Below are 24,423 nucleotides of genomic sequence, written 5' to 3' on the forward strand. Positions count from 1 at the left end.
GACACACTTAAAGCCGTGCCTGAGACTAAGATACGAAAAACTGAGTTGGGAAGCTCAAAATTCCCACCAGAAAGCTGCACTTGAATGACTGACATTCTGGCTGCTGACTCAGAGATAGAAGTTGGTGATGTGACAATACTGAACTTACAAGAATGGCGAACGCATGGTTACTGCAAGGGACAATGCTTGTGAAATTCTGTGCAATGTTTCTTTTTAACTGCTTCAGAATCTTTGGCTAGAAAGCTGAACTGAAAGCAAATCATGAATCCTTCTGTTATCTTGCTTTGTATGTAGCCTAAGCGCGTTTCCTCAGCAAAGACGATAATCGCCGGTTAGTCACTGTCAGATATCTATACCGGGATACTTGTCTTATTACACTCATTACTGATAATATCGTCATATCACCCAGACGTAATTGGTGATTTGACATGTTCCCAGGTATAACAATACAGGGAGAGAAAGGATTTTACTCATGGGATCAGGAATCCAAATGCCAGTTGCTGCTGCATTAGCTGCTGGGAATGTTCACATCTCCTCCTTTCAGTGATACGTGTCGAGTGTAGGGACACCTGGCAGAAAGATGGCTAAGGACTGCACTGGAAGCACTGGTCTGACTGTTATGGGAGGTTCACGTCCATCTTGCTGTTGATGTGTTCCTATGTATTCCTATAGCTTGTACTTAATGTTTTTACCTCTAGTTTTGAGCAAAGGTGCACTGACTCACAATTAGTGATCATGTGACTGCAGCAGATTGTCAGGACGCACAGAACACTCTGCAGACTATAATTCATTTTGAAGTGTAAGCTGTGCTGCTAATTATAATGAAAACAAATGCTTATTGTAATGCTTTGTATTTTACTAATGTGTAGGATGTGTATATGTCTGTGTCTTAAAGTGTTTTCTGTTTCAGGCTGAACAGCTGTGATCTCTTAGATAAACACTGTGAAGTGCTGTCTTCAGCTCTCAGATCAAACTCCTCACCCCTGAGAGAGCTGGATCTGAGCTACAATCACCCAGGAGATTCAGGAGTGAAGCTGCTCTCTGCTGCACTGGGGGATTTACACTGTAAACTGGAGATACTGAGGTCAGTATTACTGGGTATTCCACACTGTAAACTAGAGATACTGAGGTCAGTATTACTGGATATTCCACACTGTAAACTGGAGATACTGAGGCCAATATTACTGGATATTCCACACTGTAAACTGGGGATACTGATGCCAGTATTACTGGATATTCCACACCGCAAACTGGAGATACTGAGGCCAGTATTACTGGATATTCCACACTGTAAACTGGGGATACTGAGGCCAGTATTACTGGATATTCCACACTGTAAACTGAGGATACTGAGGCCAGTATTGCTGGGTATTCCACACCGCAAACTGGAGATACTGAGGCCAGTATTACTGGATATTCCACACTGTAAACTGGGGATACTGAGGCCAGTATTGCTGGGTATTCCAAACCACAAACTGGAGATACTGAGGTCAGTAATATTGGGTATTCCACACTGTACGCTTTAGATACTGAGGTCAGTATTACTGTGTATTCCACACTATAAAGAGGAGATAGTGAGCAATTAGCTAAGGGAAAGAGAGGAGGGGTCCTGCCTTGTCTTAGACACTAAACTGTAATTCTTGAATTATTTATTAGAGCATCACATTTATTTAATAATTATAATGGTGAGGTGATATTATTTACTGGGGAGTTTCTGTCTTTCTCTGCAGGCTGTCAGGCTGTAGAGTCACAGAAGAAGGCTGTTCTTCCCTGGCTTCAGCTCTGAAGTTAAACCCCTCACACCTGAGAGAGCTGGACCTGAGCTACAATCACCCAGGAGATTCAGGAGTGAAGCTGCTCTCTGCTGCACTGGGGGATTTACACTGTAAACTGGAGATACTGAGGTCAGTATTACTGGGTATTCCACACTGTAAACTAGAGATACTGAGGTCAGTTTTACTCGATATTCCACACTGTAAACTGAGGATACTGAGGCCAGTATTACTGGATATTCCACACTGTAAACTGAGGATACTGAGGCCAGTATTGCTGGGTATTCCACACCGCAAACTGGAGATACTGAGGCCAGTATTACTGGATATTCCACACTGTAAACTGGGGATACTGAGGCCAGTATTACTGGATATTCCACACTGTAAACTGAGGATACTGAGGCCAGTATTGCTGGGTATTCCACACCGCAAACTGGAGATACTGAGGCCAGTATTACTGGATATTCCACACTGTAAACTGGGGATACTGAGGCCAGTATTGCTGGGTATTCCAAACCACAAATTGGAGATACTGAGGTCAGTAATATTGGGTATTCCACACTGTACGCTTTAGATACTGAGGTCAGTATTACTGTGTATTCCACACTATGAAGAGGAGATAGTGAGCAATTAGCTAAGGGAAAGAGAGGAGGGGTCCTGCCTTGTCTTAGACACTAAACTGTAATTCTTGAATTATTTATTAGAGCATCACATTTATTTAATAATTATAATGGTGAGGGGATATTATTTACTGGGGAGTTTCTGTCTTTCTCTGCAGGCTGTCAGGCTGTAGAGTCACTGAAGAAGGCTGTTCTTCCCTGGCTTCAGCTCTGAAGTTAAACCCCTCACACCTGAGAGAGCTGGACCTGAGCTACAATCACCCAGGAGATTCAGGAGTGAAGCTACTCTCTGCTGTACTGGAGGATCTCAGCTGTAAACTGGAGAAGCTGCAGTGAGTACAGAATATGCATTTTACACAAAAGTAACTGGACAGCAAGAAAACCCACAATGCCTTTCAGCAGTTACATAATAAACAAACACAAACAGCTTCTGTTTTCTTCTCCTACGTCCTTATATCCCACAATCTTATCAGCCCTCGATCCATGCTTGAAATAATTAAGCAGGGAAGCAGGAAACATCCATTCAACCATATTGTGATGCCCGCTGAGCGGAGGAGCAGGCAGACAGGGCAGTGGAGCCGTGAAGACGAGCAAACGGGGTTTATTAAGGGCAGACGAGGAAACACGGCTCACAACATCAATGACAGATCTAGGGAAACAGACCTGAACACGGACTGAAATACACAAGACAAGCCGAAATAACAGGAAACAGCTGGTCAGAATCGGGGCAGCAGACGTGGTTAATGAGGGGGCGTGGCACACGAGGATCACACGAGCTGGGTGTGACACATATAATCCATGCAAAACATTTGTGTTGGTTAGCAAAGTTAACAGCACTGTTACAGATAAACATGCTGACTTTAACGTGTTATGGACAAAAAAATAATGGACACCAAACAGAATCGGAATGATTGTTAAAATTATTTTTAATAATTTAATTGTTTTCTGAAAATCCATTATGTCATGACCCTTATCCTCCTCATTTGAATACAGTGCTGCAGTGTAAAAAGTGGATTTAAAAATGTTTAATCTTTTTAAGGGTGGGCCGGTGTGAACTCACAGAGAAATGCTGTGAGGCGCTGGCTTCAGCTCTCAGATCAAACTCCTCACCCCTGAGAGAGCTGGACCTGAGTGACAATGACCTGCAGGACTCAGGAGTGAAGCTGCTCTCTGCTGGACTGGGGGACTTACACTGCAACCTGGAGATACTGAGGTATGACTGGGTATTCCACACTGTAAACTGGGGGTAGTGAGGTGAGTATTACTGGGTATTTCACACTGTACGCTGGAAATACTAAGGTAGAAAATAACTAATGATTTCAAAATAAAGCAGGAGTATCTAAGTCTAGGGGTTGACTTAAAAAATAACATTAGATTCGCTACAGTAAGTGGAATGTCGAAAGTAAGACTGCATTGGAGGTTAAGGATGACATTAAAAGTTTCTTCCAATATTTTAACTCCAAAAGAGCTCTAAAAGCTGAAATCACTCATCTGCAGGATAGTAACGGCCTTATAATTGAAAATGAAAATTGATATAGTAAATGAGTTTAATGATTATTTTACACGGGTGTTCACAGTAGAGGGCATGATTAACTTACCACCATTTAGTACAAATACAGTGTCCTATATAAACAATATACAGTCCCTCCACAATTATTGGCCCCCCTGTAAAGATTTGTAAAAAGGGTTAGAAAAAAATCCACCTTTTGGCGAAGCAGCTTCATCTCACACTGAAAAAAATTTTTAAAATCCAACCTTTCATTGAAATAAATTTATTCAAAGAAAAACAAATTCTTCATCAAGAAATAATTATTTTCAACAAAAACACACGATTATTGGCAGCCCTGCTTTTAATACTCTGTACAGCCTCCCTTTGCCAGTATAACAGCACTGAGTCTCCTATAACATTTTATAAGGTTGGATAATACAGAGCAGGGCATCTGAGACCATTCCTCTTTACAGAATCTCTCCAGATCACCCAGGGTCCTCGGCCCTCTCTTGTGCACTCTCCTCTTCAGCTCAGCCCACAGGTTTTCAGTGGGGTTCAGGTCAGGGGACTGAGATGGCCATGGCAGAAGCTTGATTCTGCGGTCAGCTGACCATTTTTATGTTTATTTGGACATGTGCTTAGGATCACCGTCCTACTGGATGATCCAATGAAGGCCCAGTTTTTGTTTCCTGGCAGCAGCAGCCAAATTTTGATATAAAATGTCCTGGTATTTCATGGACCCCATAGTGCCATGTACCCTAACAAGGTTTCCAGGGTTTTTGGAGGAAAATCAGCTCCACAACATCACAGAACCTCCACCATATCTTACAGCAGGGATAAGGTTCATTTCATTATAACCATCCTTCTTTTTACGCCAAACCCACCTTGAATGTTTATTGCCCAAAAGCTCCATTTTTGTTTCATCTGATCATTGAATTTCATTCCAGTCAAAGTTGTATAATGTTTTGCAAACTCCTGGCTCTAACATTTTAAGTAACTGACAGAAAAAGCTTCTTTCTGTCATAACTTTCAAAACGTCTGTTAGCATGAAGGGGGCATCTGATGGTTTTTTGGAGACGTGGTAACCCCAAGGTTTTACTTTGTCTGGTAATTGACCAACAGTCATCCTTGGGGATTTTTTGTCTCTCTTACGATCATCCTCACTGTATGTGGGGGCAAAATAAACTTGGGTCCTCTTTCAGGCAGGTTTCTAACAGTTCCAGTTGATGTCCACTTTTTAATTATTGCCCTAACAGTAGAAATGGGCATTTTAAGGCGAGTAGCTATTTTTTAATACCCATTCCCTGACTTATGAAGGTCAGCACACTTCTCCCTCATTTGGTCTGTGTATCTCTTATCTTTCCCATGTTCATGGATGACTAAGGGAATTTGGGCTCTGTGTCTCCTCATGTTTGTACCCCAGTTACTCAGGAAGTCATGGATTACAGCTTGAAGGTTCCTATTCACTTCAATCAACTCAAATATGTATAATTTACATGGGAAACATGCTTCAGTTACATTGTGTTTGTCACGCTACGTAAATTCGGGTAAGGCAGGTGGGCAGGAAGGACCAGGCAGGAAGGCGGTAAACGGGGCAAACGAGGGTTTAATTGGGAATAGGGCAGGACGGAAACGCAGGCAGGGACAAACGGCAGGTAACGTCAATGACAGACAACGGGTTAGTGTACAACAGAGACTTAAATACAGGGAACTAATCAGAAAAGAACATGACGCGACTGGGCACAATCAGGGAATCACACGTGGGTAATTAGGGGCATGGCACACACGAGGAGCGGACGGAGTGGGCGTCACAGTGTTCACTATAATTTACAGGGCTGCCAATAATCGTGGCTCATGTGTTTTTGTTAAAAATAATTATTTATTGATGATTTTCCTTCAAATAAATTGATTTTAAGTAAAGGTTGGATTTTTCTCATTTTTTTCCGTGTGAGATGAAGCAACTTCACCAGAAGGTGGATTTTTTCTTACCCCTTGTACAAAGGGGTGCCAATAATTGTGGAGGGACTGTATGTATAACTGAGGCTGATGTGGTACAAAACCTAGATAAGCTCAAAATAAATAAATTACAGGGTCCTGATGGCATCTTACCTATAGTTTTAAAATAGATGAGAGTTATTATTAGCCAACCTTTAACTTTACTGTTTCCGAAATCCTTATTTGCACGTGTGGTACCTTATGATTGGAAGTATGCTAATATAACACCCATATTCAAAAAAGGGGATAGATGTAATCCAGTAAACTATGGGCGAATTACTTTAACTTGCATAACTGGAAAAGTTATGGATACAAATAACCTGGATACAAATAACATTCTGAGGGGTAGCCAACCTGGATTTAGGAGAAGTAGATCCTGTTTAACTAATCTACTTGAGTTCTTTGAGGAAGCAAAAATAGAACTTGGTCACAAAAAGTACTTACATTTGCAGAAGACCTTTGATGTTGTCCCCCTCAAACAGCTCTTGCTTAAGCTCAAAGCTGCAGGGATTTTAGGAACTGTAGCATCTTGGATTGAAAACTGGTTAACAGACAGGAAGCAGCAGGTAGTTATTAGAGGCACAATGTCACAGTGGGCCTGCGTTCATAGTGGGGTACCGCAGGGTTCAATTTTAGGACCACTATTGTTCCTATTTTACATTAATGATATTGACACCAATACATACAGTAAACTAGTTAAATTTGCAGACAACACCAAGGTGGATGATGTAGCAAATACTGATCTAGCAGCGGAGAGGCTACAACGGGATCTTGATTTAATTAGCGACTGGGCTGATACCTGGCAGATCAAATTTAATGTAGATAAATGTAAGGTAATCCATGCAGGGAGCAGAAATATAAAGTACAGATTTTTTATGGGTTCCTCTGAAATAAAGGTAGCTGATTATGAGAAAGACCTCGGTGTGTATGTTGATGCTTCCATGTCCCACTCTCACCAGTGTGGGGAAGCAATTAAAGAGGCCAATAGGATGTTGGGTTGCATCTCTAGGTGTGTGGAGTTTAATTTAAATGAGGTGATGCTAAGATTATACAATTCCTTGGTAAGACCCCACCTAGAATATTGTTTTAATGTGAGAGGGGGATATAGGGCTGTCGAAGGAACAATCAGGTTCGCTTTGGTCCGTTCAGAAATATCTCTTAAAATATACACAAAAGTATGATATATTTCATAAGCATTGATAGGTAATCAGGGGCGGCATGGTGGTGCAGTGGTTAGCACTCTGCCTCACACCCAGGTTCAAGTTTCCGCCTGGGTCACATGTGTATGGAGATTGCATGTTCTCCCCATGTCGTCGTGGGGTTTCCTCCGGGTACTCCGGTTTCCCCTCACAGTCCAAAAACATGCTGAGGCTAATTGGACTTGCTAAATTGCCCATAGGAATGCGTGTGTGAGTGCATGGTGTGTGAGTGTGCCCTGCGATGGGCTGGCCCCCCATCCTGGGTTGTTCCCTGCCTCGTGCCCATTGCTTCCGGGATAGGCTCCGTACCCCCCGCGACCCAGTAGGATAAGTGGTTTGGAAAATGGATGGATGGATGGATGATAGGTAATCCCACTAATTAATAAAATGAAAAAGTAGCCACAAGCCATCTACACTCGGATGTGCTATAATCACCCACCTTCACACACGGACTGGGGAGCCCCTTTCAGTCCTGGCAGGAGACCAACACGTGATTCCTGAGAAGTTCCGGGCGATGCGCGCTCTATCCCACGGCTGATCTCCGGTCAGTGCTGAGCTCTCCCCCTTCCTTTATGCTAAATCTGGAGTGGTACGCGTGCGGGGAGGGGGCGAGCTGGCCAGGGTCACCCCTCCCCTCAGGGACTGTGCTCTTTATTCTCCAATTCCTGTCCAGGTGAGGCTGTTTTGCGCTTGCGGTTATGAAGCATTTTGGGCAAGGCTTTCCCTTTTCCCCTGGGAGAGAAAAGATAAGCCTCCCTTTCCGCTGGGAAAGGCAAGATAGGTGTTCTAGCTCTTTCTGTGAGAAACAAGTTATATAAGTGATCAGTGAAAAAACATGTTTGTGCAGTTCACCTGTGGCACAACAATAATGTGGGTGAATCATGGTGGACGATGTATTTGAATCCCGGGGTGTTTAGTCCAAACACGATCAGAATCAATCCATACCTCAATCCCCTCATAGGTATGTCTGCTAGGTGGAGTTGGAGGTGCAGTATAATTTTGTTATAATAGACTTTGCTTATAACGGAATATCGTCTATAACAGACAAGGTCCGCTGGCCGTGCGCCTTTAAGAACCTGCAGAAAAAGCATCGCATATAGCGGACTCACATACAATGGAATTTCGCTTATAACGGACAAACAGTTTGGTCCCATTTGTCATTTGCCGTTTGTCTGCGGCAGGATACATGTATGTGAGAGTGTCTGGCAGGGAATGTGTGTTTGAGAGTGTCTGTGACCGGGTACGCGTGTGTGTGAGTGTCTGCGGCAGGGTACGTGTGTTTGAGAGTGTCTGTGACAGGGTACATGTGTATGAGAGTGTCTGTGGCAGGGTACATGTGTGTGAGAGTGTCTGTGGCAGGGTACGTGTGTGTGAGAGTGTCTGCGACAGGGTACGTGTGTGTGAGTGTGTCTGCGGCAGGGTACGCGTGTGAGAGATTGTCTGTGACAGTGTATGTGTCTGTGAGAGTGTCTGCGACAGGGTACGCGTGTGTGAGAGTGTCTGTGACAGGGTATCTGTCTGTGAGAGTGTCTGTGGCAGGGTACGCGTGTGTGAGTGTGTCTGAGACAGGGTACGCGTGTGTGAGAGTGTCTGCGGCAGGGTACGCGTGTGTGACAGTGTCTGTGGCAGGGTACGCGTGTGTGAGAGTGTCTGTGGCAGGGTACGTGTGTGTGAGAGTGTCTGTGGCTGGGTACGTGTGTTTGAGAGTGTCTGTGGCAGGGTACGTGTGTATGAGAGTGTCTGTGGCAGGGTACGTGTGTATGAGAGTGTCTGTGGCTGGGTACGTGTGTTTGAGAGTGTCTGTGGCAGGGTACGTGTGTATGAGAGTGTCTGTGGCAGGGTACGTGTGTATGAGAGTGTCTGTGGCAGGGTACGTGTGTGTGAGAGTGTCTGTGGCTGGGTACGTGTGTTTGAGAGTGTCTGTGGCAGGGTACGTGTGTATGAGAGTGTCTGTGGCAGGGTACGTGTGTTTGAGAGTGTCTGTGGCAGGGTACGCGTGTATGAGAGTGTCTGTGGCAGGGTACGCGTGTGTGAGAGTGTCTGTGGCAGGGTACGCGTGTGTGAGAGTGTCTCCGGCAGGGTACGCGTGTGTGAGAGTGTCTGCGACAGGGTACTCTTGTGTGAGAGTGTCTGCGGCAGGGTACGTGTGTGTGAGAGTGTCTGCGGCAGGGTACGTGTGTGTGAGAGTGTCTGTGGCAGGATACGTGTGTGTGAGAGTGTCTGTGACAGGGTACGTGTGTGTGAGTGTCTGTGGCAGGATACGTGTGTGTGAGAGTGTCTGTGGCTGGGTACGTGTGTGTGAGAGTGTCTGTGGCAGGGTACGCGTGTGTGTGAGTGTCTGTGGCAGGATACGCGTGTGTGAGAGTGTCTGTGGCATGATACGTGTATGTGAGAGTGTCTGTGGCTGGGTACGTGTGTGTGAGAGTGTCTGTGGCATGATACGTGTGTGTGAGAGTGTCTGTGGCAGGGTACGTGTGTGTGAGAGTGTCTGTGGCAGGGTACGTGTGTGTGAGAGTGTCTGTGGCTGGGTACGTGTGTTTGAGAGTGTCTGTGGCAGGGTACGTGTGTATGAGAGTGTCTGTGGCAGGGTACGTGTGTATGAGAGTGTCTGTGGCAGGTTACGTGTGTATGAGAGTGTCTGTGGCAGGGTACGTGTGTGTGAGAGTGTCTGTGGCAGGGTACGTGTGTGTGAGAGTGTCTGTGGCTGGGTACGTGTGTTTGAGAGTGTCTGTGGCAGGGTACGTGTGTATGAGAGTGTCTGTGGCAGGGTACGTGTGTATGAGAGTGTCTGTGGCAGGGTACGTGTGTTTGAGAGTGTCTGTGGCAGGTTACGTGTGTATGAGAGTGTCTGTGGCAGGGTACGTGTGTGTGAGAGTGTCTGTGGCAGGGTACGTGTGTGTGAGAGTGTCTGTGGCTGGGTACGTGTGTTTGAGAGTGTCTCTGGCTGGGTACGTGTGTTTGAGAGTGTCTGCGGCAGGGTACGCGTGTGTGAGAGTGTCTGCGGCAGGGTACGCGTGTGTGAGAGTGTCTGCGGCAGGGTACGCGTGTGTGAGAGTGTCTGCGGCAGGGTACGTGTGTGTGAGTGTGTCTCCGGCAGGGTACGTGTGTGTGAGAGTGTCTGCGGCAGGGTACGTGTGTGTGAGTGTGTCTGCGACAGGGTACGCGTGTGTGAGAGTGTCTGCGGCAGGGTACGCGTGTGTGACAGTGTCTGTGGCAGGGTACGCGTGTGTGAGATTGTCTGTGACAGTGTATGTGTCTGTGAGAGTGTCTGTGACAGGGTATCTGTCTGTGAGAGTGTCTGCGGCAGGGTACGTGTGTTTGAGAGTGTCTGCGGCAGGGTACATGTGTGTGAGAGTGTCTGCGGCAGGGTACGTGTGTGTGAGAGTGTCTGCGACAGGGTACGTGTGTGTGAGTGTGTCTGCGGCAGGGTACGTGTGTGTGAGTGTGTCTGCGGCAGGGTACGTGTGTATGAGAGTGTCTGCGGCAGGGTACGCGTGTTTGAGAGTGTCTGTGGCAGGGTACGCGTGTGTGAGAGTGTCTGCGGCAGGGTACGTGTGTGTGAGAGTGTCTGTGGCATGATACGTGTGTATGAGAGTGTCTGTGGCAGGGTACGTGTGTGTGAGAGTGTCTGTGGCAGGGTACGTGTGTATGAGAGTGTCTGTGGCAGGGTACGTGTGTGTGAGAGTGTCTGGGGCAGGATACGTGTGTGTGAGAATGTCTGCGGCAGGGTACGTATGTGTGAGAGTGTCTGCGACAGGGTACGCGTGTGTGAGAGTGTCTGCGGCAGGGTACGCGTGTGTGAGAGTGTCTGCGGCAGGGTACGTGTGTGTGAGAGTGTCTGCGGCAGGGTACGTGTGTGTGAGTGTGTCTGCGGCAGGGTACGTGTGTGTGAGTGTGTCTGTGGCAGGGTACGTGTGTGTGAGAGTGTCTGCGGCAGGGTACGCGTGTGTGAGTGTGTCTGCGACAGGGTACGCGTGTGTGAGAGTGTCTGCGGCAGGGTACGCGTGTGTGACAGTGTCTGCGGCAGGGTACGCGTGTGTGAGATTGTCTGTGACAGTGTATGTGTGTGTGAGAGTGTCTGTGGGAGGGTATCTGTCTGTGAGAGTGTCTGTGGCAGGGTACGTGTGTGTGAGAGTGTCTGTGGCAGGGTACGTGTGTTTGAGAGTGTCTGTGGCAGGGTACGTGTGTATGAGAGTGTCTGTGGCAGGGTACGTGTGTATGAGAGTGTCTGTGGCAGGGTACGTGTGTATGAGAGTGTCTGTGGCAGGGTACGTGTGTTTGAGAGTGTCTGTGGCAGGGTACGTGTGTGTGAGAGTGTCTGCGGCAGGGTACGTGTGTGTGAGAGTGTCTGCGGCAGGGTACGCGTGTGTGAGAGTGTCTGCGGCAGGATACGCATGCGTGAGAGTGTCTGTGGCAGGATACGTGTATGTGAGAGTGTCTGTGTCAGGGTACGTGTGTGTGAGTGTCTGTGGCAGGATACGTGTGTGTGAGAGTGTCTGTGGCTGGGTACGTGTGTGTGAGAGTGTCTGTGGCAGGGTACGCGTGTGTGTGAGTGTCTGTGGCAGGATACGCATGTGTGAGAGTGTCTGTGGCAGGATACGTGTATGTGAGAGTGTCTGTGGCTGGGTACGTGTGTGTGAGAGTGTCTGTGGCAGGATACGTGTATGTGAGAGTGTCTGCGGCAGGATATGTGTGCGTGAGAGTGTCTGTGGCAGGATACGTGTGTGTGAGAGTGTCTGCGGCAGGATATGTGTGCGTGAGAGTGTCTGTGGCAGGATATGTGTGCGTGAGAGTGTCTGTGGCAGGATATGTGTGTGTGAGAGTGTCTGTGGCAACGTATGTGTGTGTGAAAGAGTCTTTGACAGGGTACGTGTGTATGAGAGTGTCTGTGACGGTACGTGTCTGTGAGAGTATCTGTGACACCCCACCCCCAGTGCACTAGGTGACCTGCCTCACCCAGAGGCACAGGTGAAAAGAACCACTAGCCCAAAGTAGAGGCTAGTTGAAGTGGCAGGAATGGGGGGGCGAATGAAGTCAGTATTTAATATGAGGAGTCGTAGAGGGGAGAGGAAAAGAAAAGGAGATAAATGCAAAAAAGTAAAAAACGAAGGATTCTATTTATATATGATGATTGTGGATGATTGGAGCAGTAATTGTCAAAAAGAAATTAGCAAATAAAAAATTATCACACATATACACTCCTCAAAAAAATTAAAGGAACACTTTGAAAACACATCAGATATCAATGGGGAACAAAAAATCATGCTGGATATCTATACTGATGTAGACTGGGTAATGTGTTAGGAACGAAAGGATGCTACATCGTTTGATGGAAATGAAATTATCAACCTACAGAGGGCTGAATTCAAAGACACCCCGAAAATCAAAGTGAAAAATGATGTGGCAGACTAGTCCATTTTGTTGAAATTTCATTACAGTAACTCAGAATCATACTCAATAGTTTGTATGGTCCCCACGTGGTTGTATGCATGCCTGACAATGTCGGGGCATCGTCCTAATGAGACCATGGATGATGTCCTGGGGGATCTCCTCTCACATCTGGACCAGGGTATCACTGAGCTTCTGGACAGTCTGAGGTGCAACCTGGTGGCATCGAATGGACGAAACATAATGTCCGTGGGGGGCAGTCAATGGTATCAATTCCTTCATCCTCCAGGAACTGCCTATATGCTCTTGCCACATTGTCGTGCACCAGGAGGAACCCAGGACCCACCGCACCAGCATAGGGTCTGACAGTGGGTTCAAGGATTTCATCCTGATACCTAATGGCAGTCAAGGTGCCGTTGTCTAGCCTGTAGAGGACTGTGCGTCCCTCCATGGATATGCCTCCCCAGACCATCACTGACCCACCACCAAACCAGTCATGCTGAACAATGCTGCAGGCAGCATAACATTCTCCATGGCTTCTCCAGACCCTTTCACATCTGTCACATGTGCTCAGGGTGAACCTGCTCTCATCTGTGAAAAGCACGGGGTGCCAGTGGCAGACCTGCAAATTCTGGTAATCTATGGTAAATGCCAATCGAGCTCCATGGTGCTGGGCAGTGAGCACAGGGTCCACTAGAGGACATTGGGTCCTCAGGGCACCCTTATGATGTCTGTTTCTGATTGTTTGCTGAGAGACATTCACACCAGTGGCCTGCTGGAGGTCATTTTGTAGGGCTCCAGCAGTGTTCATCCTCTTCCTCCTTGCACAAAGGAGCAGATACTGGTCCTGCTGAAATGTTAAGGACCTTCTACGGCCCTGTCAGCTCTCCTTGAGTATCTGCCTGTCTCCTGGAATCTCCTCCATGCCCTTGAGATTGTGCTGGGAGACACAGCAAACCTTCTGGCAATGGCACGTATTGATGCGCCATCCTGGAGGAGTTGGACTACCTGTGCAACCTCTGTAGGGTCCAGGTATCGCCTCATGCTACCAGTAGTGACACTGACCGTCGCTAAATGCAAAACTAGTGAAAAAACTGTCAGAAAAGATGAGGAGGGAAAAATGCCAGTGGCCTCCACCTGTTAAACCATTCCTGGTTTGGGGGTCGTCTCATTGTTGCCCCTCTAGTTCACCTGTTGATAATTTCATTAACACTAAAGCGGCTGAAACTGATTAACAGCCCCCTCCGCTACTTAACTGACCTGATCAATATCCCAGAAGTTTAACAGACTTGATGCTATACTCTGATTAAAAGGTGTTCCTTCAATTTTTTTGAGCAGTGTATATTAATACATACATATATATGTCCATACATACACAGACACACTTTCATACATATCTGTAATGATTGAAACATACAATACATGAATTAAACAGTAATAATAATAATTAATAAAAATAACTGCAAAAAAGTAAGGGGGCGGTGGGCGTTGAGGTAGCTTTTATTCACAAAATAGTTTGCTGCAAACATACATCCATCCATCCATTTTCCAAACCGCTTATCCTACTGGGTCGCTGGGGGTCCGGAGCCTATCCCGGAAGCAATAGGCAAAAGGTAGGGAACAACCCAGGATGGGGGGCCAACCCATCGCAGGGCACATTCACATACCAGTCAGGCAATTTAGCAAGTCCAATTAGCCTCAGCATGTTTTTGGACTGTGGGGGAAACCGGAGTACCTGGAGAAAACCCCACGATGACATGGGGAGAACATGCAAACTCCACACACATGTGACCCAGGCGGAGACTTGAACCCGGGTCCCAGAGGTGTTAGGCAATAGTGCTAACCACTGCACCACCTTGCCGGCCCCAGCAAACATACAAACAACCAGCATTCTAGAAAAGTACTTTATATTTGAATGAAATAACAAATAAAACACTTTCAAATCACATGAGCCTATATTTTATTCACAACAGAACATAGATAATATTACAAATGTTCAAAGGCCGAAGACCTGTATTGGATGCCCGTGGTCTTCGGGCCCTCAGACGACTCTGCATCACTCATCAGCATGATTGTGTCAATGACTTACTAAATGGGCCCAGGAATACTTCCAGAAAGCACAGTCGGTAAACACAATCCGCCGTGCCATCTGCAGATGCCAGCTAAAGCTCTATCATGCAAAAAGGAAGCCATATCTGAACATGGTCCAGAAGCGCCGTCGTGTCCTGTGGGCCAAGACTCATTTGAAATGGACTGTTTCAAAGAGGGAAAGTGTTCTATGGTCAGACGAGTCCAAATGTGACATTCTTGTTGGTAATGTAGGGCGCCGTGTCCTCCGGGCTAAAGAGGAGGGAGACCTTCCAGCGTGTTATCAGCGTTCAGTTCAAAAGCCAGCATCTCTGATGGTATGGGGGTGCATAAGTGCATACGGTATGGGCAGCTTGAATGTTTTGGAAGGAACTATGAATGCGGAAAGGTATATAAAGGTTTTAGAATAACACATGCTCCCCTCCAGAGGATGTCTGTTTGAGGGAAGGCCTTGTGTATTTCAGCAGGACAATGCAAAACCACATACTGCAGCTATTACAAGCACATGGCTTCGTCGGAGAAGAGTCCGGGTGCTGAATTGGCCTGTCTGCAGTCCAGATCTTTCACCTATAGAGAACATACAGTAAATACCTGTGACACCCATTGTACACTGTGAGCAGGTATACAGGCCGACAGAGCATGCAGATAATTATCTGTGACACCCACTGTACACTGTGAGCAGGTATACAGGCCCACAGAGCCTGCAGATAATTATCTGTGACACCCATGGTGCACTGTGAGCAGGTATACAGGCCCACAGAACATGCAGATAATTATCTGTGACACCCATTGTACATTGTGAGCAGGTATACAGGCCAACAGAGCATGCAGATAATTATCTGTGACACCCATTGTACACTGTGAGCAGGTATACAGGCCAACAGAGCATGCAGATAATTACCTGTGACTCCCATGGTGCACTGTGAGCAGGTATACAGGCCCACAGAGTATGCAGATAATTATCTGTGACACCCCTTGTACACTGTGAGCAGGTATCAGTACTAACTACTTTTTATATTGAGTCACATGTTTTATGTGAATTACTTTGTACTGAACTGAAGGCCAGTATTTGTCACTGTGAATATGTTGTTGCAGACGTCCATCCAGAAATCAGAGCTGGGGGAAAAGATAAGGTCCTTATTCCAATTAATTTTTGGTACAAATATCAATGTGTCTGTCGCAGATGGAGGATTATATATTCTAGAGGTTTCTTTTTATTTTTAAGTTGCAGAATGTTGTCTCATCTGAGGAGGATTCAGTGTATTATGTGTGAGGTTCATTTTTGTTTTGATGCTGGATTCAGTTAGTGAATATTAGAAAAATTGCTTATTCTCAACTCGTATTTATGGATTAAGTCTTCGAATGTCATGAAATGACTGTTACTGAAAAGGAGGTGGAGATGTGTAATCCCTTTCTGTCCCCGTGAGTGATAGTGAATAGTGATATTGTGAAGTAGGAAGTCCAGATTATTCCAGATTGGCGTGTATTTACAGGGTCTGAGAGTACAGTTAGTGATTTTAATGGCTTTCCACTGGACTGTCAGTGCTGTGGAAATGGCAGCACTGTGTTGTTAAAGCAGTTTTGTTTCTTTAATGACATTTTGAGTAAGTCTGCATGTCTGAGATTTTTACAGTACAGCTGTTCCTGCTGTAACCATGAGCTGCTGTTACTGCTGTAGTGTGACCATTTAGTTAAGTCTTGCAGTTGATTTGCTAAGTAATAATTAAGAAAAATGAGCTTGTAATCCAACTTGAGATTTACTTTTCTGTAATGTGGAATGTTTGATTTTGAGTTTTTGTTTTTCCAGCAAAAATGTGACATTAATGAGTTTGAAAGAATTTTTCTGAATTTATTCTGGACGAGTAATTTTATTTTTATTGATTCAAGTGGGAGACTCATCTATTGTTTTGAATAAGGGGGCATAGTTGAGGGTAACCAAGTCAGACAGCCTGTGGGAGATGTAGATACCCAAGTACCGGATATTTCCAGTGTGAAATGGACCATCCTGATCAGCTGAATCCCAGGCATCTTCAGACAGTGAGAATATTATGGGTTTTTTTCCAGTTTATTGTGTAGTTTGATAGATTTGAAAAGGTATTAATAAAATTAAAATTTCATATTTTGAGGGTTTCATAAAAACAGCAAGATATCATCTGCATAGAGATTAATTTTGTGTTGTTATTAGTATGAATTCCATTTATTTCACTGTTCTGTCGTATTGCTGCCACAATTGTTTCTATGAAGATGGCAAACAGTGAAGGAGAGAGTGGGCATGCAGGCCGTCTTCCCCGTCGGAGTGTGAATGCAGGTGATGTCATCCCATCTGTGACACTGTAGCTTTGGCTGAGGTGTACAGTATTTTAACCCAGTGGGTGAACGATTCTCCAAAGCCAAATCTATGCAATGTATTAAACAGGAATGTCAAACTGACTGTCAGATGCCGTTTCTGCATCTAATGATGTAATCATGGTTTTAGTATGGGTATGCTGAGCAGTCTAGACTAAATTAAATAATCTATGGATGTTGTCCGAGGCATGTCTTGTCTTGAAAATCATTACAAAAGCTCTCGCCACTCAGTTACAGACAGTCATTCCTACTATAATCCATCCTGATCAGACAGATTTCATCAAGTTATTCATTAATGAGAGTGGCGGGTAACTGGAGGGTTGTGTTGGGTCTTTATCAGGTCTCAATAACACTGTAATGGCCGGTAACTGGAGGGCTGTGTTGGGTCTTTATCAGGTTTCAATAACACTGTAATGGCCTATACATTTCTGCAGGGTAACCATCCGGTCTGGCGATTGGTTGTTAGGCATTTGGTTGAGGACCTTATGGAGTTCTTCTGATGTTAATGGTGCATCAAGCAGAGGTGGAGATTTCAGGTCCAGGGAGTACAAATCCAGACCAAGATTTTGTTTCAACAAACCAGTTGAGTCTCTGTGACTGTGACTCTTTATATTCATCTGGTTGGTTGAAACAAAATCTTGGTCTGGATTTGTACTCTCTGGACCTGAAATCTCCACCTCTGGCATCAAGGGCATTTGCTGTTTCATTGGTTAATATGGGTAAGTCTAGATTATTTTTAAATGATTCTATATCAACTGGATCTGGTTCTGAGAAGTATAGGTTCTTATAAAATGTTCAAAAGATGTTAATTTTGCGTGATTATTGAAATATTTATTAGAGGAGTCACTAAAAAGTAATGCTTGTAATGGTCAGGTGATCTTATTTATTGTAGATTTTTTTCCCATCTTTCTGCAGACTGTCAGGCTGTAGAGTCACAGAAGAAGGCTGTTCTTCCCTGGCTTCAGCTCTGAGGTCAAACCCCTCACACCTGAGAGAGCTGGATCTGAGCTACAATCACCCAGGAGACTCAGGAATGAAGCTGCTCTCTGCTGTACTGGAGGATCCCAGCTGTAAACTGGAGAAGCTGAAGTGAGTACAGAGTGTGTGTCTGACACGCTACAGATACTTATGCATGTATGTGAAGAAGAGGCACCAATAAATAAATGGGTACAGCAGTACTATGTCATTCTGCTTCTCCTATAGTGTGGATCACGGTGGAGAGTGCAGGACCAGACCAGGCTTACAGAAATGTAAGTGTCTTTGCATGTTTTTATTAATAATACCATGAATACTACTGTATGTTTTGGTTGTATTCACACAGTTGTTGTGATGAGTGGCTTTTTGCACTGTGTGTAGATGGATTTCCATGTTTGTGTTTAGGTGAGTTTCATGTCATTTTAGACAAACATCCAAACGCGAAACTTAAAATCAAAATCATCACCAAAACACTATCAATTAATTAAATCGGTTTTTAAAATATTTTTTGCAAATGCTTTATTTGCAAAGCTCCTTGTATTATCTTCATGTTTGTGTGGGAGTGTAGGATGGTTAAATATATTCTGAATTAGTTATACATATTTAATTTCACAAAAAAAGAATCCTTTGCATTTGTTCTTTTTGCGGATGCCGTGAGTGTATGTGTTTTCTGTGAGAGATTCGTTAGTATTGTCCTAAGGAGGCACCTGTAGGCAGTGAGACCGGACTCTCTCCTCAAGTGCAAAATGTGAATTTGCATTTTTACAGGGTGGTTCTGGAACATCCTTAATATTCATGAGAGAATATTACTGATTGGTCACTGAATCCCTTAAACCAGGGGAGCCCAAATCCAGTCCTGGAGGGCCAGAGTCCTGCACATTTTTGGGTTTCCCCTCATTTAACACACGTGATTCATCTCCTTGTGCTAATAACCACACAGCTCTTGAGCTGAATTATTTATGGTGGAACAGGGAAAGAACTTTGCTACACAGGGCACCGGCCCCCCAGGACTGGATTTGGACACCCCTGCTTTAGGTAGAAGAAACAGGCAGCACAAGTCAATGTTAACTAGCCAATGAGGTAGTGCCCCTCTCATAAATATTAATCAGCTAGCCAATCGTGTAGGGCTTCACTCATGAATATTAAAAAGTTCTCCTGATCCACGGTGCTAAAAGAAATTAGCGCCCGGGACACACTGGATGTGCGGCGGAAAATATCAAATTTCATTTCGGCGCCCATGTTAACAGATTAGAGCGGCCGCGTGCGTGAGATGCGGGGCTCACGCCTCGCGGCAGCAGCGCAGCGTCTACAGTCACGCGCGCGGTAAACGGTTCTCTATGGAAGCGTATTGCATTCATCTGGGAAAAATGAATTCTGTTTTTCCGAATTAATGAGATAATAATTCCCGTTTTTCAGAGCAATATTTTTCTGAATTAATGAGAACCTTCCTGTTTTTTATGATGCACGATCTGTGCCGGAATCATCGTTTATATCAGAATCCAGGTCCAAATGTTTATTAAATATCACTTTAAACAATATTACTTAAATATTCTGTTATTGATGGCCATTTTCAAGCCGCACGCGCCGGAATTAGCAGTTAGAAGGAAAGACACTGACTTTAGTATTGATCTCTGGTGCCGTTTTGTGGTAAATATGCTTGTGATGAATATGTCTGATGAATGTCACTGCTTTGTCATTTTTTAATTAAATTAATTAAGCTGTTAGTTTAGCTCGCGCCCCATTTTGGCGGCTCTTCCCGCCGCCGTCGCGCGCCCACTTTATGTTTCATAAGCTTCAGTTCCCGCTTCGTTAGGGGAAGCTGTGCTGTTTTTATATCGTACAGAAACATAAAGTACAGGCGGCCTGATGGGATTAATAATTCTTCCTCCTGCCTACAGACTCCTGCCAGCTGACGCTGGACCCCAACACAGCACACAGACGCCTGTCTCTGTCAGGGGGGAACAGGAAGGTGACAGGGGGGGCAGAGCAGCCATATCCTGATCATCCAGAGAGATTTGACAGCCGCCCCCAAGTTCTGTGCAGAGAGAGTCTGACTGGCCGCTGTTACTGGGAGGCTGAGTGGGATGGAGATGCAGCCTGGATAGGAGTGACTTATAAAGGGATCGGGAGGAAGGGAGGGAGGGACTGTGGGCTTGGATACAATGACAAGTCATGGTGTCTGTACTGTAATACTGACAGATACTCTGTCCGGTACAATAATAAACAGACTCTCATACCCATACGGCCCTCAGGCTCCCACAGAGTAGGAGTGTATCTGGACTGGGGGGCTGGTGCTCTGTCCTTCTACAGAGTCTCCTCTGATGGACTGACCCCCCTGCACAGATTCACCTCCTCATTCACTGAGTCCCTCTATCCAGGGTTTTGGGTTTATAGAAACTCCTCAGTGTCACTGAGACGTGTTGCTGGTTCTCCAGCAAAAAGGTAAAATCTCTGCTTTTTAACCTTTATAATCCTTTTTACTCTGAAATGTATAGAACTGTGCAAAAGTCTTAGGCAGGCAAAGAAAATGATGTTTAGATTATCCTCCTGTTGGTGTAAAACTATGATATGATGCCTGTCAAAGTGTGTCAGCTTCGCCATTTCAGAACCTCTGCTAAAATCATCCCAGTATTTGCAGCGACCGTCCAGTGCAGCCATGTATTGTTTGACTTGGCCACTAACACACCTCATACAGCTGGTCAATCTCTCACTGACTTTTTAAACTGATATATTTAATTATTTAATTAATCTGTTGGTGAAATTTAACAAAATCATGGAACGGCTGAGCTGCCCCTGAGGAGAAGTTTGGGAACTGAAGCGGTGTTCATCTAGCCATCCAACTAGATATCAGTAACTTTTTAGAACACAGAAGAAATTATTACTAGTTTTTATTGTGTTACTCTTAATTTGCAGACGTTCTAATGTTAAATTGTGTTTTTTGTTCTAAGCCAAAGTACACTTGCTACCCAGATAAACAGCTTTAAACATTTCTTTGGACTGCCTAAGACTTTTACACAGGACTGTATGTTTGACAAAAAATAAATGACTGTGTTCAGTGAGCTGAATAAACATGAAAAATATAGTTTTTTATACGTTTTCTCTCTGACTAAAATGTAATTAAATGTAATCCTGATTGGGGGGGGGTATCCCCTTCTCTTGTATATGTACATTTTATATATTATATATTTTTGTCCATTTACTGTATTCCCTCCCTGTACAATGACAATAAAGGCTTTCTGTTCTGTCCTATTAATGTCCTGCTTCAGCGTCACCCAAAGCATAACTGAGTAACATAATGAAACCACAGTCTGCTGGATTAAGTTAAATTCACTGTATTACTGCAGCTGAACAACACTGACATAATGACACTGAAGCAATGTGTATAATAATCATTTAACTAGAGACATAACAGACTGAAAAAAACTGGAAAATATAATTATGTCCTGGTTCAGTGGATTAAAGTAAATAAAATTATTATAAATATATTTAAATAAATGAAGAAATTTGATTTGTTAAATAATTAACACCCTTGCCACCCCCACCTCCCAGTAATAGGTCTGGTTGCTCCCCCGTTGGACAGAACAGGTGGGTGACCAGGCAGCCTTGCCACCCCCACCCCACTATAAAAGGTCTGGTTATGCCCCCGTAGGATAGAAGGGGCAGGTGCCCAGAGACCCTTGCCAGCCCCACCCCACTGAAAAAGGTCTGGTTGCTACCCCCGTCGGACAGAATGGGCAGATGACCAGGCAGCCTTGCCACCCCCCACCCCCCTGTAAAAGGTCTGGTTATGCCCCCGTCAGACAGAACGGGCAGGTGCCCAGGATACCTTACCCCCCCCCCCCCCCACCACACTGTAAAAGTTCTGGGTGCTCCTCCGTCGGACAGAAGGGGCAGGTGCCCAGGCAACCTTGCCACCCCCACCCCACTGAAAAAGGTCTGGTTCTTCCCCGTCGTACGAAAAGGGTAGCTAACCAGACACCCTTGCCACCCCCACCCCACTGTAAAAGATCTGGTTATGCCCCCGTCAGAGAGAACGGATAGGAGCCCAGGCAGCCTTACAACCCCCCCACCACACTGTAAATGTTCTTGGTGCTCCCCCATTGGACAGAATAGGAAGGTGCCCAGACACCCTTGCCACCCCCACCCCACTGTAAAAGGTCTGGTTCTCCCACGTCGGAACAAAAGGGCAGCTAACCAGAAACCCTTGCCACCCCCACCCCACTGTAAAAGGTCTGATTTCTCCCCCGTAGGACAGAAGGGGCAGTTTCCCAGGAAACCTTGCCACCCCCTCCCCACTGAAAAAGGTCTGGTTCTCCCCCGTCGTGCAAAAGGCGCAGCTACCCAGAAACCCTTGCCACCCCCACCCCACTGTAAAAGGTCTGGTTATGCCCCCGTCAGACAGAACGGGCAGGTGCCCAGGCAGCCTTGCCACCCCCACCCCACTGAAAAAGGTCTGGTTATGCCCCCGTCGGACAGAACGGGCAGGTGCCCAGGCTCCCTTGCCACCCCCACCCCACTGTAAAAGGTCTGATTTCTCCCCCGTAGGACAGAAGGGGCAGTTTCCCAGGAAACCTTGCCACCCCCTCCCCACTGAAAAAGGTCTGGTTCTCCCCCGTCGTGCAAAAGGCGCAGCTACCCAGAAACCCTTGCCACCCCCACCCCACTGTAAAAGGTCTGGTTATGCCCCCGTCAGACAGAACGGGCAGGTGCCCAGGCAGCCTTGCCACCCCCACCCCACTGAAAAAGGTCTGGTTATGCCCCCGTCGGACAGAACGGGCAGGTGCCCAGGCTCCCTTGCCACCCCCACCCCACTGTAAAAGGTCTGGCTACTCCCCCGTAGGACAGAACGGGCAGGTGCCCTGCCAGCCTTGCCACCCCCCTCCCCACTGAAAAAGGTCTGGTTCTCCCCCGTCGTGCAAAAGGCGCAGCTACCCAGAAACCCTTGCCACCCCCACCCCACTGTAAAAGGTCTGGTTATGCCCCCGTCGGACAGAACGGGCAGGTGCCCAGGCAGCCTTGCCAGCCCCACCCCACTGAAAACGGTGTGGTTATGCCCCCTTTGGACAGAACGGGCAGGTGCCCAGGCAGCCTTGCCACCCCCACCCCACTGTAAAAGGTCTGGCTGCTCCCCCGTCGGACAGAACGGGCAGGTGCCCAGGCACCCTTGCCACCCCCACCCCACTGTAAAAGGTCTGGATGCTCCTCCGTCAGACAGAACGGTCAGGTGCCCATGCACCCTTACTCCTCTGCCCCCACTTATCTGTCTGACTCAGATAAATTGATACATAGATAGATACTGAACCCCTCCCACGCCCTGCTGGCAAAAGCCACTAAATTTTTCTGCAAGCATTATCATTAATAATACACGTGTTAAAATATACACAGACATCCATTGACAATCCACCATTGGATTCATTTGCTTTTTCTGATTAACATTCTATAAAATGACTGTAGTCAGTTATAATGTCTCTCTATCAAACTGCTGTCATATTTCTTTCATCCACTGGTCACGTCAATTCACAGAAAAGCGATCATTCCGGAAACAATGTGTACTTTTCAGGGACGCCACTAGGGGGAGACAAAACACAGATTACTAAATAAAATAGGATCAGAATTAAATTATAAGAAAGCGGATCTATGCGCGATATGAAATACCATGATTACTCCATTTTAACGGGACATTTCTTTTTATGCAAGTTTGTAACTAGCAGTCATTTGCATTCTTTCATAATAATAAAAAAAAATAATAATATTATGAGCCATAAATCATCCATATATTTTGCAGGAACAGATATCGCGCCGCTGAAGTTCAGCACTTTCCCATTTTAGATGAACGTGATGTTGCCGTTTCCTGCCGGCGACCTTTAAAAATCCATGACAGGAGCGGTTAGATGCAGCGTGTGCAGCGGCCATATTTACGGACAAAATCAAGCTGCTGACTATGACTTAGTTTGTGGTTAATTAATACAAAAGTAACAGCATAATACTACATTATTTGTGCTTATGAAGTGTTACCGATGAGAGAACAGTTTGAAAATCAGTAAATAACATTTTATCTTGACTGTAAATCAGACCTAGACGTGTGTGAGTAGATTACCAGGTTTCCTCTGGTTATTGCACTTACCGCACACAATATGAAGAAAATGTAAGTGAACCGAAATCTCCATGCAATGAATTACCATCCTGTGAGTATCAAGTGCTGCACCCCAGACATTAGCAATGGGCATCAGATCACTGTATTCAAAAAGGTGAGGGGTTATTCAGGAAGGACAAGTGTATTATTATAAAACAGACTGATAAATCAGCTTGTTTAAGCAGCTATTACTGTATGTCTTGTTCAATAATCCAACATACTTCCCAGCTGGCAGCTTTCAAAGAGGATTGACCTCATTGTTACTGCAATACTCGACATTTATGAAGGCCTCTATACCTTAACAAGCTTACGATTAAGTGCAGCACGGCCCTTGATGTCCTGTCTGGATGTCTGGAGGTGATTTTCTGTCCTGAGTTAGATGAAATGCATGAATCCATTTCCAAAAGCTGTTTATCTG

The 24,423-nt window shown here is 45.6% G+C and overlaps 1 protein-coding gene and 1 long non-coding RNA gene across 6 annotated transcripts in view; both read left to right on the plus strand.

The window, feature by feature from the left end:
- The window catches only part of LOC125721464 (NACHT, LRR and PYD domains-containing protein 12-like), a 388,574-nt gene extending 367,549 nt beyond the window's left edge, over nucleotides 1-21,025 (plus strand). The window contains exons 7-13 of one of the 5 annotated variants that reach the window (XM_048997387.1): nucleotides 911-1,084; nucleotides 1,731-1,904; nucleotides 2,551-2,724; nucleotides 3,432-3,605; nucleotides 17,813-17,986; nucleotides 18,101-18,147; nucleotides 19,771-21,023. In XM_048997387.1, the coding sequence (XP_048853344.1) occupies nucleotides 911-1,084; nucleotides 1,731-1,904; nucleotides 2,551-2,724; nucleotides 3,432-3,605; nucleotides 17,813-17,986; nucleotides 18,101-18,147; nucleotides 19,771-20,318 (1,465 nt within the window). In that variant the 3' untranslated portion in view covers nucleotides 20,319-21,023. Of the gene's footprint in view, nucleotides 1-910; nucleotides 1,085-1,730; nucleotides 1,905-2,550; nucleotides 2,725-3,431; nucleotides 3,606-17,812; nucleotides 17,987-18,100; nucleotides 18,148-19,770 lie in introns of all 5 variants that reach the window. The other 4 variants (XM_048997385.1, XM_048997386.1, XM_048997388.1 and 1 more) reach the window with 4 other exon arrangements.
- On the plus strand, nucleotides 9,204-11,457 carry LOC125721521 (uncharacterized). The gene is made up of 3 exons (XR_007385798.1): nucleotides 9,204-9,692; nucleotides 9,813-9,902; nucleotides 11,253-11,457. It is a non-coding gene; the product is annotated as an uncharacterized LOC125721521 (long non-coding RNA).
- Nucleotides 21,026-24,423: the final 3,398 nt, after the last annotated feature.

This window comes from Brienomyrus brachyistius, unplaced genomic scaffold (assembly GCF_023856365.1).
Source record: "Brienomyrus brachyistius isolate T26 unplaced genomic scaffold, BBRACH_0.4 scaffold33, whole genome shotgun sequence".
NCBI lineage: Eukaryota > Metazoa > Chordata > Actinopteri > Osteoglossiformes > Mormyridae > Brienomyrus > Brienomyrus brachyistius.